This window comes from Hyposmocoma kahamanoa, unplaced genomic scaffold (genome assembly GCF_003589595.1).
Source record: "Hyposmocoma kahamanoa isolate Upper Pololo Valley unplaced genomic scaffold, ASM358959v1 80, whole genome shotgun sequence".
NCBI classification, from domain to species: domain Eukaryota; kingdom Metazoa; phylum Arthropoda; class Insecta; order Lepidoptera; family Cosmopterigidae; genus Hyposmocoma; species Hyposmocoma kahamanoa.
The window spans coordinates 4,383,744-4,399,371 of record NW_020654051.1 but is presented as its reverse complement, the minus strand read 5'-3'; the positions used below and the strand labels follow the sequence as shown (position 1 = coordinate 4,399,371).

Below are 15,628 nucleotides of genomic sequence, written 5' to 3'. Positions count from 1 at the left end.
TTCGCACATAAATTCCGAGAAACCGAACCCACGACCCTTTGCTTGAGAGGCGGTAGGTCAAACCATTAGGCTACCTCAGCTTCATTCTTTAAGTTTACATTTGAAAATTATTGGTTTTAATTTAGTGACTGTATTATTTCAAACGTTCAATAACGTTCATTATTCCTCTTCGGTCATCGTTCGGTTCTTAAATGAAAAATTGTTTCCCCTCGGAAAAGCCAAAGTTCAAAAAAAGGACCTACAATGAGACCAAATATGTACCTTGCTTACATTAAATATTCGAAAGCGTTGTTGAAAAGTTTTTAATGAATGTAGGTATTCAATTAAATTGAAGAATATCGAGGGGAGTATAACGAAGTACTTGAAGTGTTCGTTAGCGGTTGCGAGAGGTCGATCAACAACCCGCAAACACTGACATAATATCGAAATAATTACAACAACTCTTGTGTAGGATATAATTTTATTCAAACAGAAAGAGTGCATAAATAAAAAAAATACATATTAAAGTGCGTCTTAAATGTGGTAGAGCGTTCTCGGATGAGGCGGTGAGACAGCGAAGTGAATGTGCTGTTGACGCTGTTCTATTGTGTGACACTGCCTGTGTTCGATCAAGTGACAGGATGAACAAGTCTTTCGCCTTGTGGTATGTGACACGCCTACCTATAACAGTTGCAGTGCCACTGCATCCTTCACCCTAAGCCATAGGCAAGTCCCATGTGCCTGTAATTTCGCCAGCACCCATAAAACCTTTGAGCCATTCTTTAAGGACTCATTTAGCCAAAACTAAACACGATCAAACAGTAACATAATAGATTTATTTTTTGTGGCTAGCTAGATACAATTACTATACAGTATTATTCATGTTATGTATTTAAATAAATTAGTGATCAACCAAACAGATGTCAGGATATGACGTTGATATATATGATCTAACGCTCATCCTACCGGCTCACAAATCTCCATTCAATTTTGAAATAAGAATACGCTTATACAGACTGTATAGGTCTTGCACCTTCAATCAGCCAAGCAGTACCGCTGTCAGCTTTCTGGAAGACCTCAACTGCTGCTCTAGCTACAGCTTCAGGTTTCTGCCAAACCGTATTCTTCACAAAGGAACTAAAATCTTCTTGTTGTTCAGGCACAATAGACTTTGGATCCGCAACCAGTTTAGTATCAGTGAATCCAGGGCATATAGCCACAACGCGGACTCCAAATTTCTTAAAGTTGTACTCGTGTCCCAACGACTTGGTAAAGCCCATAACAGCGAATTTAGACGCATTATAAATTGGCATGTACTGGTCAATCCTGAATCCATAGATGGATGCCAAATTAATGATAGTACCTCCATGTCCACCCTTGTCAGTTCGCATGTGCTCGAAGAACTTCATACTCCATTCTATCAGAGCAGTAACGTTGATATCGATTGTTTTCTTCAGTAAACCTTCGTTTAGAATACCAGCATTGTTAAATAGGACATCAATGGTCTTAAATTTATCGACCATCTCGTTATACGCCCTTTCCAAATCGGTGGTGACATCACATTTGATGAAAACGGCCTTGCCAGAACCAAACTTCGAATTCAAGGCCTTAACAGCTTCAAATCCCAGTTTTTCGTTTATGTCGAGAATGATTACAACTTTGGCGCCATGCTTGAGATAGTTTCCGGCGATCTCCAGGCCCAAGCCTTCTGCGGCACCAGTGATAGCTACAGTTTTATTCTTAATATCTCTGGACATCGTGATGAATTATTGAAGTTTTTTTTTATACCAAAATGGAAAACTTACTCGGAAAGATGTGAGTCGGTCTAGCGTTGGCCGAAAACTGAAATAATTATTAAATGGATTTCAAATTTATACAATCAGGTCCAGCTTAATAATACTGAGTCACTTGTTATTATACAGAACATTTTTATCAGTAAATTGAAACGTCGGATTATGTCAATGTTTGCCTGGTTTTATCGCAGCTTTGGCCTGTTGTGAAAGCAGGCTGTCAATCAGCGTGAGTGCTTTTCGGCAATATCTGAAACTCCCTAAATAAAATAATTAAAGCCCGGTCATTAATTTTACCTGTTGCTATGTTTGCGTTGCGTTTTGTGAAACAAATTAAGTTTGTAACAAAATGACACTTTAAATTATTAGTTGACAACTCTTAATGATATTTTCAATACTTTTACAGTAAATACCAATCTGGAACTGTGAACAAAGAGCTGTTATAGACAAGCCAATTTGTCGTTGTAATTTCATGACATTTTGTGATAGTTCGGCGAGGGATTACTTCTCTATTGAGACGTCCACGAAACAATTTCCGGTAGGTAGCATCTACCTACGACTAATTTCTAGGTTATGACAATTTGGGTACGTTTAGTAGCTATACCTCACAACTTACTTACAATGGTTCTCAACCTATACGAAACTTGTGAAATATAATAATATAAACACTCTATTTAGGGGAGACTCTTGCCTGGCAGTGAGACATATTATAGGATGACGATAATGATGTCATTATATTTTTGGTCGTTATCTTCAATGCGGACCGCATTTATATTATGCGATCTTGTAATTTTATAAACCTGAAATATAAAATGATTAACGTCCTTTTAATTCTAGTCTAAAAAAATACGTACAAGTTTCACCAACTTTGTACGAAAAATGTCACTGTAAATATTTAAAACAAAAAATTAAAAAAATCACCAATATAAACCAGCGGTCTCCAAAAAGTCAATAGAGCCATCATCTTTAAGCCAACGATTCTTCATAGCGAATTTAACCTAATGCGATAATAAAGCAATAATTATGATTAATAACCTCTTACATCTATCATTACAGATGTAGGAGAGCGTCGGGGATAGGGAGCCTACTAAGGACAATTGACAATAAAAGTCATAATTTATGCAATTTAAATTTTTATTAGTTATGAACGAACCAAATATTTTATTATAGTTTCATATTTTTTCTGTGATAATTTAGTACCCAGATATGTGAAGCGTAATATATCTGGGTAAAAAATAATCGCAGAAAAAATATGAAACTAAAATAAAATATTTGGTTAAAACAGAAAAAACTAAAACATGTCATTCGCTCTCATTACCCCACAGTTCGGGAAATGGGAACCGGTAAGAATCCCGTATGTCAAATGGGAGCCTAATATATGTATATAATGGCTTTATATAATCAGTCTGAAAAAAAAATTAAGGTAATAAAATATATAAGTTAAAAAGTAATGAAAATAAACAAAACAGTGTCAAAGGAATATCCAGAGAATATTGCAATGAGATAAGGAGAGCCAAATTCGAATCAAACAAATCGATGAATTAAAAAATAATATATAATAATATTTTTAATAATATAATAATATTTATTGTCACAAAATAGATTACAACATATTGATGAAGTCCCTGACTCCTGAGCTAGGTAAAACCTGTGTGACAGGAGCCAGTGCCCTCTCCCAAATTTTGACAAGGCTTAAGTCTATTTCATGAGAAAAATATAAATTAAAAATTTATTACAAAAAAAAAATAAAGTGAAAGAATCTATTATTAAAAGTCTCGATAAAAAGTACTCTAAGTAATAATTATATAACAAGTTGGATACATTGTAATATGCAAATTGTGATAAATATATCTATGTAATTTTGTGTACGAGTGTGTGTGTGTGTGTGTGTGTGTGTGTGTGTGGGTGTATGTGTTTGCCTGAGTTAGTGTGGGTATTGGAATATTCCGTGATGGAAAATTTATGCCACATAAATAAAAAAAAGGAATAAAACAGTAAAAACATTTCTATTTTTATTGTGATTTCAAGTATAACTTCTAAAATATATAAATATTTGTCAATATCTATAAATATCTATCAAATATAAATATTTGATAGATATTCTGACATAGCTAGTGTAAATACAATGTAGTATCTATGCATTTTAATGCTTACCTGGGATGATGAAATGTGGCAAACTTTATAAGCGCGAAGCGAAAAACACACAATCACAAAAAAACACCGCTCTCATCAACCACACCATATCACACCATATCAACCACCGGCTCCCAATACCCCACGTTCCCCTACATTATACAATAGTGTAGTTACCTAACTAATTTCAAACATGTCAACAATAAACAAACTCATTTAATATGTACCACCAAATGGTATTGTACAATATGCAGCCTGTGCGTATTAATTCAGAGAACAATTGAACAAATCGATGTCTTGTGAATCGGTAAGTAAATGGCGAGAGCTACTTCTCTTCTTACCTTCAGTTTATAATAGCCTATCATGTCGAGTATAAAAATAGGGTAGGATAAAATACTGGATAAACTGGGTACTATAACGGAAACGCAGCTTGGGTTTGCGTAGAGGTACTTTTTAAATATAAAACGACGATTGTATTCATAAATAAAGATTTATACGTGTATTCAATTTCGAACTCCTAGATGTCCGTTTGACATCAACATCTATAATTAATACAATTCTAAATACAAAACTAAGCTGCCTGTATTACAGCACACACCATACTATCATTAATTTATAACCACTCCCACCTGCAATAAACAAAAATACGCATATCTACTACCTTGGCAACTCTAGGATGTCGAAAAATTTTCATTTTCCTTTGTCAAAGTTATGTTTAGCTGTTGACTGCTTATAGTCTTCGCTACGCCAACGCACAAAGTTCAAACCACGGATGATTCTGTTTATATATTGGTATAATCAGTTCTGTTGTTTCCTTTTCATGGTTATAACATATACGTAATTATAATACAGTTGAGTCTAATAAGCAATATTATCGAGCTAAACATTTATTTAAATTTATTAATGAGCAAAATGGTTTTTTTTTTTAATTTATTTATCCTGCGAGTGACTGTTTTACAAATAAAATTAAAGTTCTCCCAAACTTCATGAAAGTTTATCGGGAGAGTTACATAAACACATAAACATTACACTCAGATACCAACATTACAGTTTTTCAATATTTACCTACATTGTATAGGAAATGAAACTATTTTTCCGGATTTAAATCGCGTATATTTGTATTTTCAAACAAAGCAGCTTTGACTGTCAAAGTCAATTGTGACCATGGGACCTGTAAAGGGCCCGAAACGTCGGCTTGTTTGAAAATACAAATAAACGCCATTTAAATCCGGAAAAATAGTTTCATTTCCTATGTGTAACAAACGCGAAAACCTAAGAACTCGATACCTAAATTGTATCTAACAAATATTTTTTTTATTTCATTTTTAACAGACTTTTTACTACCTTTAATGTTTTTTTAAGTGTGACGGAAGACAGTTAAACAATCTTGGAATTAAATAGTCCTTAGTTCTTTTACCATATACGTTATTTGTTTTAGCGTTTAGTTAAGTTTCAGCTACCCATCATCGCTTGTCTAGTTGGATATTTATAATTTTTTGGTACTTTATATTCATGACTTGAATATTCTTGTAATATTTGAGAAAGCAAACATTGTTTTCAACAGAAATTATCTTACATATTTTCAATAACATGTCATAATTTTGCATAAATTCGCACTTTTAGTGGAATAAAGCCACATCTGCAAAATGATAATAATTTTTTTAGACAATAAGTTGAAATAAACAGGTAAGGTACAATAAAAGCCTAAATAACAGAAACTATAGAATTAAATTATATGTATTATAAATTATTTGGGTGCTGGTGAAATTACAGGCACATGGGACTTGTCAACTTATGACTCAGGATGATGGGCGCAGTGGCAGTGCCCCTCAAATCTTTGCGACAGTTTACCATCAGGGACTTGTTCGTCCTGTCACTTGACATTATAAAAAAAAGAAAAATAGGAATAAATTTGGGTTGATGCTGGCAGCAGTTCCTCTTTGTATGATTATGCTAATCGTTGGGCAAAGGCCTTGGGTTTTCCCAGACAGTCTATTAATGTTTTATATAAAATTTTAAATTTTGTCCAAATGAAGGGCACCGAGACCCCGCGGGCCAAGGTTTTCGTCTCCAAAGGCTGTAGGTAGTCGGAGCCAAGGTTACTTTTTATTCTGATGATAATTGATAACTTATAATAATATATATTTGTGATATAATAATGAAAAATTAGTTAATAACTTTTTATAAAATTTCACATACTTACACATAATCTGTTTCATATCGTTGGCATGGAGTTCGTTCATGTTATAAAAGCACTTCTGGGTAATTTTCAGATTTCTACCTAATTTCGGTGGTGGTTTTTATTATTTAAGCATGCGAGCATGTTACCGTGAAACATTAAATAATATTTCAGGTTACTACACTCGAATATTACATATTAGTTCGTGATAATTCTAGAACATTTAAATATTAAAAATTACCACCGAAATTGGGTAGAGAAAACTAACATCAACTACCTCTATTGCCAAACAATTACAATGCTGAGCTGCCACACAGAGGTTCCGGGTTCGATTCCCGGGCCGGGAGAAATATTTGTAGGGCCTACATTTATTTATCTCGTGTTATTAGTGATTGTCTCTGTAGTAGTATTCCTAGTGCGGGGGCCATGAGTGTGTGCGTAAAAAAAACCTGAAATACCCTTTTCAATTATTATCTATTTATCGTACCAAGGTACAAAGTAAATTCATACGAATTTAACTTTGACAAAAGCGAAATGCCACGATTGGAATTTATTAATGTTAGGTACCGACATTTAGTTATTCGTTAGTAACAAATAGTGCTATAGTCCATTTGTTTAGGTACTTTACCAAATGTAAAAACACATACTTTACAAATCTATGGGTATAAAAATGGGCATGCAATTTCATGTCAAGCTAAGTGTTAGGGTCCTAAGGGACGTGAAATAAAAGTAGACTGTATTACAATAGGACTGGTATATTCGCCGTCTCAATCAGACGTGTACTCGTTTATAATAAATGAATAGGGGTTGACCGTCGCCGGTGGCTGTCGATAAGGCGAGTGCTCCTGCGCCACTGCCGCTCGCCGTGACGTCACGCTCGCCGTGTCGTCCTCCCCCGCGTCTCGTGCCGAGCGGGTATAAGGCCGGTTCGCAACACTTAGTATTTGTATTTGTAGGTAAGTAAAAATAATTTTATCAATGTATATTTCATTAAATAGACATCTCAAGATTGTTTACACTTGGTTAAGTACATATACAAATGGACTATAGTGCAGTTTTTTGATGCAACAATATTCATTCAACCTTGCCAATTTTCATTGAACTTGGTGCCCGATAATAAGTTTATCAGCGGTATTGTTTTCGAAGAAATGGTATCAGCACGTTGACACTTGTTATCACCTTCATTGAGACCTTACAATAAAGAAAACAAAGCGTAATTCATAATATCAATATCTTTGTGAAGACGATAAAATACTATAGATAAAATACTATAGATCACCATGGCACTGTAGGCATAATATTAACTTTAGAAGAAAGTCAAATTTCGGGGTAACACGATCTCGTCTAAATAAAATAAACGATTCTCATTTATTCATATAACCGTATATGTTTTTAGAATAAGATTCCGAGGCATTTTAAGATTATCATTTCGTCAGTTTAAAACACACGTTACAAATATTTTAATTGAAAAGTCATATTACAAAACTGAAGACTAGGTACATGTTCAATAAAGATGTATGGAAAGACGACGTGACTCCAGATTCCACACAAATTTGATTCAAAGTCATTTATTTTCCACAGCATTTAAGTTCATTTGAAAAGAGCAATGCCTAGAGTTTCTTGCTCAAAATTACGCTTTCAAGTAATAATAATAACGCAAATACTCAATATAGCCCCGCACTAGGAAAACCCTGTATCGCGGGTGCCATGAACACACAAATAAACAACCACAAATTACACCCAAACTCACGAGAGAAATAAATGTAGCCCATACGAATATTTCTCCCGGTCCGGGAATCGAACCAGGGACCTCCGCGTGGCAGTCCAGCGTGAAAAAATTCGGGCCCTGGGGGTCTACTCTCCTTCTTTGTTCGACATTCGTCTGGACATAATTGCAGTAATTGTTTCGGACAGGGAACAAGAGTAACACCGCCACACGCCAACAAGAGTAACACCCCTGGTAACACCGCCACACGTACGGGTATTTACCTAAAGGATTACGTTTGAAGACTTATGTATGATTATGCGATAAGATTATTATAGACGTGATGCAATGCAACCGGGAACGTGTAATTCATAATTCTGTACCATCGAGTATATAACCAGAAATAGAGACGAAATAGGGCAATACAGTCCATGGTAACTCATCAGTGATACATCATTTATGAATATCAACTCTCGTTTGCACTGAAATAAAAAATTAAAAAGCTGAAATAATACAGCGCCAACAACTAACCTGAATGTACGTCTCCGTATATTCCAAAAATATTCTATATTTATTGTAATAAAGATAATATCTCTAACAATGCCGTGCTATTCCATTCGGTGGTGTGGGGAAAAACAGCAAAACATCTAATCGCAAAACAAACGGAATCAAATTTCATCGGTAATTAAATATTAAATATGTAATTTTGCAATTTTCGTCCATTATAGCAAAGCTCAAGTTAACTCGTCGATTTGAAGTAAAACAATTGACCCCATGACACCCATTGACGACACCCGTCAATTGTTCCGAATTCGGGCTGGCCAATCGGAGCGCAGTTGTTTTTACAAATTAAATGACATTTCGTTTCTATTTCTAGTTATATACTCGACAGGATACAATGAGTGTGGTTTGTCGGAAAAAAGTGAGTGACAACGGTAACGAGATCAGGATAGTGGTCGACAACGAAAGAGGGTAGACAGATAATGTCTGTTCTTAAAGCTGTCATCTGCCACTGGCCAGTCAACCCGTGACCATGGAGCATGTAATGGGGAAAATAAAAAGGAATCATATCGCAGTAAGAAATCTGTAATTAGTTATAATCATGAAAAAAATAACTGGGTGACATCTTAGTTTATTTATTAGATTAACTGAAATATAAATAACTTATTAGTATTGCATTTAACAAGATAATCATATATATAGTAGCAGATAGATACATAAAAAGTAAGAAAGTTTATAAATAGAAAATTTCCTCGAGGGCCGTAACCTGGGGCATCGTGCCCAGAAGGCTGGTAACATTTCCCCTTTGAATTGCTAAACTTATTCTTTGGCGGAAATAACTGCCAACTTTGTGGTCACCGGAGGCTTCTACGAGGCGATCCGACAGCTCATTCGCTAGAAGTTTCGCCTGTGGCCCCCAGGGATCCAGGGTTTCAACCGCAAAAGGAACAAAGACGTAGCAGTAAGCAAGGTTGGCCTTTTGCAGTTCTCCGCCGATCTGGCCACAGAGCCTGCGCCACTCACGCTTGCAAGGACATGGGAGGGGGCTACAGTGTCACACAGGAGAAAGAAATTAATTAGTAGCGACATCTGTCGTACCTATAGTTCCTAAAAAGACCCGACTACACTGTTATAATAATAATAATAATACTTTATTTCGGGCAGTTATCCATAGTTTGTTAGTAAAGAACTTAGGAATAAGGTTAGTATTATGCTATTCAAATGCTAAAATTACAATAAAATAAGATAATGTGAAACAAATAAAAAATGAAAAACAAAATAATTATACAATTCAAATCCAAAAAATAAACCACGAATACAACATTAAATATAAAATTATAAAATTGAAAATTAAAAAATTGAAAATTATAAAATTGATAATTACAAAATTGAAAATTACAAAATTGAAAATTACAAAATTGAAAATTATAAAATTGAAATTAATTTAACATACTCATGTAAACTTAAACTAAACCGCCACATGAAGTTTCATCCAGTGGGCCTGGATGGGGCAGTCAATTTTATTAACCACAGTTTTTAGAATGCTGTTGGAGCACCCGCGCACACGTCGCCAAAGCGAGGCAACCCGCTTCCTCATAATGGCATGAAAGCCATCTGTGCGTGACTCAGCGAACATGCCTGAAGCGCTACAGTGTCGCGGTAACCCCAACAACATCCTAAACGCGTTGTTATATTGTACCCTCAGCGTATTTAGGGTCACCTTATTATACTTCACCCACAGGCTACACGTGTAGAAGGTTTGACAGTATGCTTTAAAAAGCGTTAATTTTACCTCCCCACTGAAACGTGCAAACCTGCGGGCGAGCATATTTGCTGCAAGGGCTCTCCGTTCTCTCTCTATATCCACCAGATCGGACTGATCATCTGTCACCCAGTGACCGAGGTATTTAAATTTAAAAACTCTAGTAAGCTCACTGCCACAAAGGGAGACCGACGGTACAACGCCCACTTCTCCACCTCGCGGCTTAAACACCAGGAGCTCACTTTTCTTTGTATTATACCTGAGTCCTTGGGCAACAGCATAATTCTCACAAATCTTAAGTAGTTATACCTAAGTTACGAATTTCAATTTTTTTTTATATTTATCCGCAAAAACAAAAAATATATAAAAATACCACCGGCCTGGTAATAATCTCTGTACTTACTCCTCAAACACCTTCAAATCTATTAATAACGGTAATTAATCATTTTCTTTATGCGAACGGTTTAAAATTGCCTTCAAAATATATTTTTAGTACTTTCAAAGTTCTCTAATGTTTAAAAATATCCCAAGTCGATATTTTCCATTAGGCTTTCTTGGACACGATGGTTTGAAAGGAAATATTTTTCCTTATAAATAAATAACTCATACACTCATAACTTCGCACTAGAGAAACCCAGTATCGCGGGGGCCATAGATACACACATAGGTAGACAAGCACAAATTACAACCAAACTCAAGAAAGAAATAAATGTGGGACATTCAAATATTTCTGCGTGACCTCTGCGTGGCAGTCTAGCAGTCTAGTATGGTTACCGTTCGGCTACACAGGCAGTTAAATAATTCGATTATGCAAATAAAGATGAATGCAAATTTAAAGTGTTTTATTTTTTGTTAAAGCCTGCTAGGTATTGGCTCGTGGCCGGCGCGACACTAAGGGCGCGTTCCCATTTTGTCCTAACGTTTAATTTATCGTTGGACGACAGTCGTGTCCAGCCGTTCCCACTAGATCGTGACGACATTTCATAAGCTCATTATTTAACCCAATATTTCAAACAAAAAAAAACAAATGTATAATAAGATTAGCCCATAAAAGGAAACTCAGTTGAATAAAATATCACACTAATGATAATTAACTCCAAATGATGCTTGTTTTGAATTCTTAAATTTTGCGATTCACGATTGCCACACATTTACTCGTAATTTCTCCGAATCTAAATCTCAGTCAATCTTGAACCGAAACCCGAAACGTTAGTTTGTAAGAAAAAATAGTTTATAGCAAACTAGTGGAGTAATTTCACAAAAAAGAAATTGAAGACCATGGTGGTGAATCATCCTTACATTCAATAAAACTTAATTACTTTCATTTCTAACATATTTCTTTTTTTAAACAAGTACAATCTTATTGTCTTAATATTTAGTAGCAGTAGAGTTTCTTGTGAAAGAGTTCGTCCGGGGAAGCACTAGTACAAGCCACCATATCTATTTCTGTCGCTAAGAAGTTATTGGAGCATTAGTGCGTTCCGATTTTGCTGGTGAAATTACAGGCACTTGGGATTTGTCAACCTATGTCTCAGGGTAGGGTACAGTGGCATTGCCCCTTAGATCTTTCCAATCTAAAGTTCTATGTGGCACTACAACTGCTAGGGTCAGGCGTGTCGCTTACCACCATGAGCATGAATGCTTCCCCTCGCGTGGTATTTATCATTAAAAAATTGTTAAATTTTCTAAAATTAAGTTTAGTAAATTATCTTAAGTAAAATTCAGAATGGTGAACGTTGACGACGAAGAGAAAGACGCAAAATACGTGAAAGTACGGATGCGTCGAAAACATTTGGCAAGATTCCCAAATGATACGCACATACGAGGCGGCTAATGCGTGTTAAAAGGAAGAAGGGACAGAGATTTATTTCATTACCATAGGTATTAGAGAAGAAGTACATCTTCCAACGCTCGGCAGGATGGGCTGTCCCTGAAATGGAAAGCCATTTTGTACAGAATTCATACCCTTGGTATAAAAAAGCCGCATATGGTCATACGACAAAAGTGCTTGTATCACATGAAACCAACATATCAGAGTAATACCGTAAAGCGAGACATTGAGGGAAATTCCCTCGTCACTGATTGTGTCAGGAATTATTCGCCAATTGGTCTATTTACTTTTCGTTATGAATTCGTTAAGCCGGCGGGGAATAATAACGTCAGTTCATTGCATTTAATACGTTTATCCACTTTTTACAGTAATTCGAGAGTACAAGACAGAGACCGACCGCCATTATTTTCTTTCCAAGTCTCTCATACACAACAGCCCATCTTGTCAAAACGCGTTCGTTAATTATAATTCTATAGCATTAACCTGATTGATTATAACGATCGTTACTGTCGATACTGTTATCTAGTATTTATTATATTTTTATTTATATCGCACTCGTCAAACGACAATGTCGATCGTTTGTTGCTACCATGTTCACTCGAATTGTTTGAACACAAGTATCGATCGACATGTCGATAGTCTGTTGCTACCACATTTGATCGTTTTGTTTGATCGCACGTGTCGATCATCAAAAAATCGAACAAATTTACTCTTCTTTGTTTCTTTGCCATCAGAAGTGGTTTCTGTTTCACACATGCAAGTCCGTCGTTAATAATTAACACGCTGTCCGCCTGTCGTATGGGCAACGTTTTTGGTTCAGCCGCTTTACTGAAGTTGATAAATGACCCGGACGTAATCCGGGTGTAATCTGCGCGGATGCGTCGCGCAATTTTTCACCTTTTTCTATCTTTTAATCCCATGTCACGCGTAATGAACGAAACTTGACTTGCTAATCAAGTCCTGGGGTTACATCGGCTTTTTGTGACTTAGAACCTTGCTTCTTTGCTTATGTAGGCTGTTTCGGGTTTCCCCTTTTTCCATATGAGAAATGTTTATTTTAGGCTTGAATTTGTGACATTTTAAACAAGCTTGTCAGCGCAATAGTGGTGTAACCCACATTCAATTGGTTTTTTATTATATTACTTTACATGATACTAAAGCACACAATTATTTTAAATTTGTTTGCTATTTATGTATAAAAAGTATTTAATTATATTTTTTAAATAAATGAAAATAGCATCCAAAAACAAAAGAATGAATTATGTACTTTATATGTACACCATATGCGTTGACTACGTTTTAAATATGTTCTTTACAAATTTTAGGATGCATTTTACAAAATGCTTTACGACTTGTACTAAACCTTCCAGTTATTACAACTGGCAAGAAGCGTGTGGTCCCTCAGTCCACACCAACTTCAAATATCCCATAATAATATGTTAATTTTTATAATATAAGAAAACTATCTTAGACATCTAACAACGAAAAAAGTTGTAACTAAAATATCTCTGCTTCTTAGTAAAATATTAGTGAAGGATTATAACTCACCCCGTCCATTAAAAACTCCAAATCCCAAATCACTCCTTTGATCATTTTCCTATGATATTATTATGAACCTAAACGTTAGTAACCAATTGCAGTCAACAATTGGTTATTAACGCCTGACAAAAATGTATTTTTTTATTAATAATTTTGGCTTGGATACAAATTTGAGCCATGTCTTTGTTTAATTATGTTTCTGTGAATATGGCCGCTACAAAGAGGATAGGCAATTTGAGGCGGCGTGCTTGGATTGACTCGGGATTCCTTAGAACGGGCCGATATGGGTATTTTAGTTCGAGACTCGTATAATTTCGCGTTTTAATCTTCGATTAAGGCACAATAGCACTATCCTATTCCACTTTAAACTAGATTTCACAAAATAATTGAAAGTCAAAATAAAAACGACATTTTTCCCTCCAAAAAGCCCAGAGCGAATCCACAAAAATGTATGAACAATACCATCTTAACAAAGTCTAAAAATAGCAACATTGCTGTAACAAATTTAACAAGCACATCGAACATTTTTATTTCATGTTCGTTTCTAGGCTTTCCGTCTTCAGCTAAAGTAAAGTTATATTAACAAATATCTATTCAGTAAGTATAAAACAACTATCAACGATATTTACAATTTCGAGTTAAACTAGTTAACTCAGCATCATGCGACTTGAGAATAACTCATGCAGCCAACTGCCAAGTGTTTGTAATTGCGAGAATGAAAATACTTGTACCGTTTTCTTTTTTAAAAAAGGCAGTATAATTAATTAAAGTGCTTTGGTATTTTTTCTGTTTTATTGGGCTTTTTTCTATGTTTGTCACGAAAACAAGTTCTAGTGAGAAAAGTGATAACGTAAATAAAGTAATGGATACATATTCAACCACATCATCAGAAGTTCAGCAGTCTATTATTGAATGTGCCTGGAGAAACTATGTCAAATATTAATTATTTTTTTTTCTACTTTTCTATCATACGTCTTCTTCTCTTTAGTCTTCTATTATTTTCTCACATTCTTTGAGAAAAGCACTACAAAAGTCTCGGCAGAAACGCGGATTGCTTGACTCGTATTAATACACGATATCGCTGGCGCTCGGCCTTGTGACTCTTACTCGTCCAGACACGTGGTCTGCGCGACTAGCAATCCCTTACTTCCCGGCCTCTGCAATATTGTACTATTTACTTTGAATATACATTAACTATGCCTTAAATATTATACAGTATCTATATTTAGTACATTGAGACTTAAAGGGTATGCTGCATTGCATTTTAAAGACCCCAGAGCCATACTAAGACCTGTCAAAATTGTGTTATATCTGGGCCCTATTTACTTACGTCTACAAGCAACTATATAATCAGCATTAAAATTTGCATTACTTATGAATGATAACCATTATAATTGTCAATATCTACTAAAATACCTCAAGATCGTGCTGGTCTTAATAGGAGAAGTAGAGTCAATGAGTTTGGAGGAGAAATTTATTTTTTTTACGCACGCACTCACAACCCCGCAGTAGGGAAACCCTATAGCGGGGGCCATGGACACATACACACACATAGACAACCAAAAATTACACTCAAACTCACAAGAGAAATAAATAAACCAAAAATCCTCTTTGAAGTCAAAATCATTGAAGGAATTTATTTATTTCAATCTTTTTAAGCCCTCGATTCACCTAACTCTACACAACATTTCATTTAACCCAAGTGAATTTACTTGATTACTTGCTCGAAGAGAGCGAGTGTTTAATTAATCAAAATTAATTAAATAATCTTGTCGATATGGGATTAACAAACCACTTCCGACCAATGATTCTGAAGATGATTAAATTAGTCGATTATAATTTTTTTGGTAGGTATACCTAGAAAAACAAACAGAGACCTTAGGAAAAATAAAAGGTAGTTTTACGGGAGTTAGTTTATTGTAGTCTGAAGTCTAGTACAAGAAGAACCTAGAATATTATTACAATGAAGCTTATATAATAACAATGTATGTGCTAAAATTTGCAATTCTACAATTTAATAACTAAGGAAATGAAAAATACTAATCTAGGTAAAACAAACATCTGAGAATGCTGAGGCAGCATCCTTAAGTCTTTTCTCCTTAAGAACGGGTTTTTAGAATTAACAATTGGTTTCTGAAAAAAAACGTTTATATTTGTATATTAAGTATATTATAATAAACAAACTTAAGATTACATATAAAACTATGGT

At 35.1% G+C, this 15,628-nt stretch overlaps 1 protein-coding gene across 1 annotated transcript; it reads right to left on the bottom strand.

Annotated features, from left to right (window-relative positions):
- Positions 1–443: 443 nt before the first annotated feature.
- On the bottom strand, positions 444–1,812 carry LOC113233870 (15-hydroxyprostaglandin dehydrogenase [NAD(+)]-like). The gene has a single exon (XM_026469093.1). It carries the CDS (start codon positions 1,734–1,736, stop codon positions 987–989), a length of 750 nt encoding a protein of 249 aa, XP_026324878.1. The 5' UTR covers positions 1,737–1,812; the 3' UTR covers positions 444–986.
- Between the last annotated feature and the right edge of the window lie 13,816 nt (positions 1,813–15,628).

Excerpts from the sequence above, each read along its gene's own strand:
- LOC113233870 (XM_026469093.1), bottom strand. The coding sequence starts at position 1,736 with ATGTCCAGAGATATTAAGAATAAAACTGTAGCTATCACTGGTGCCGCA.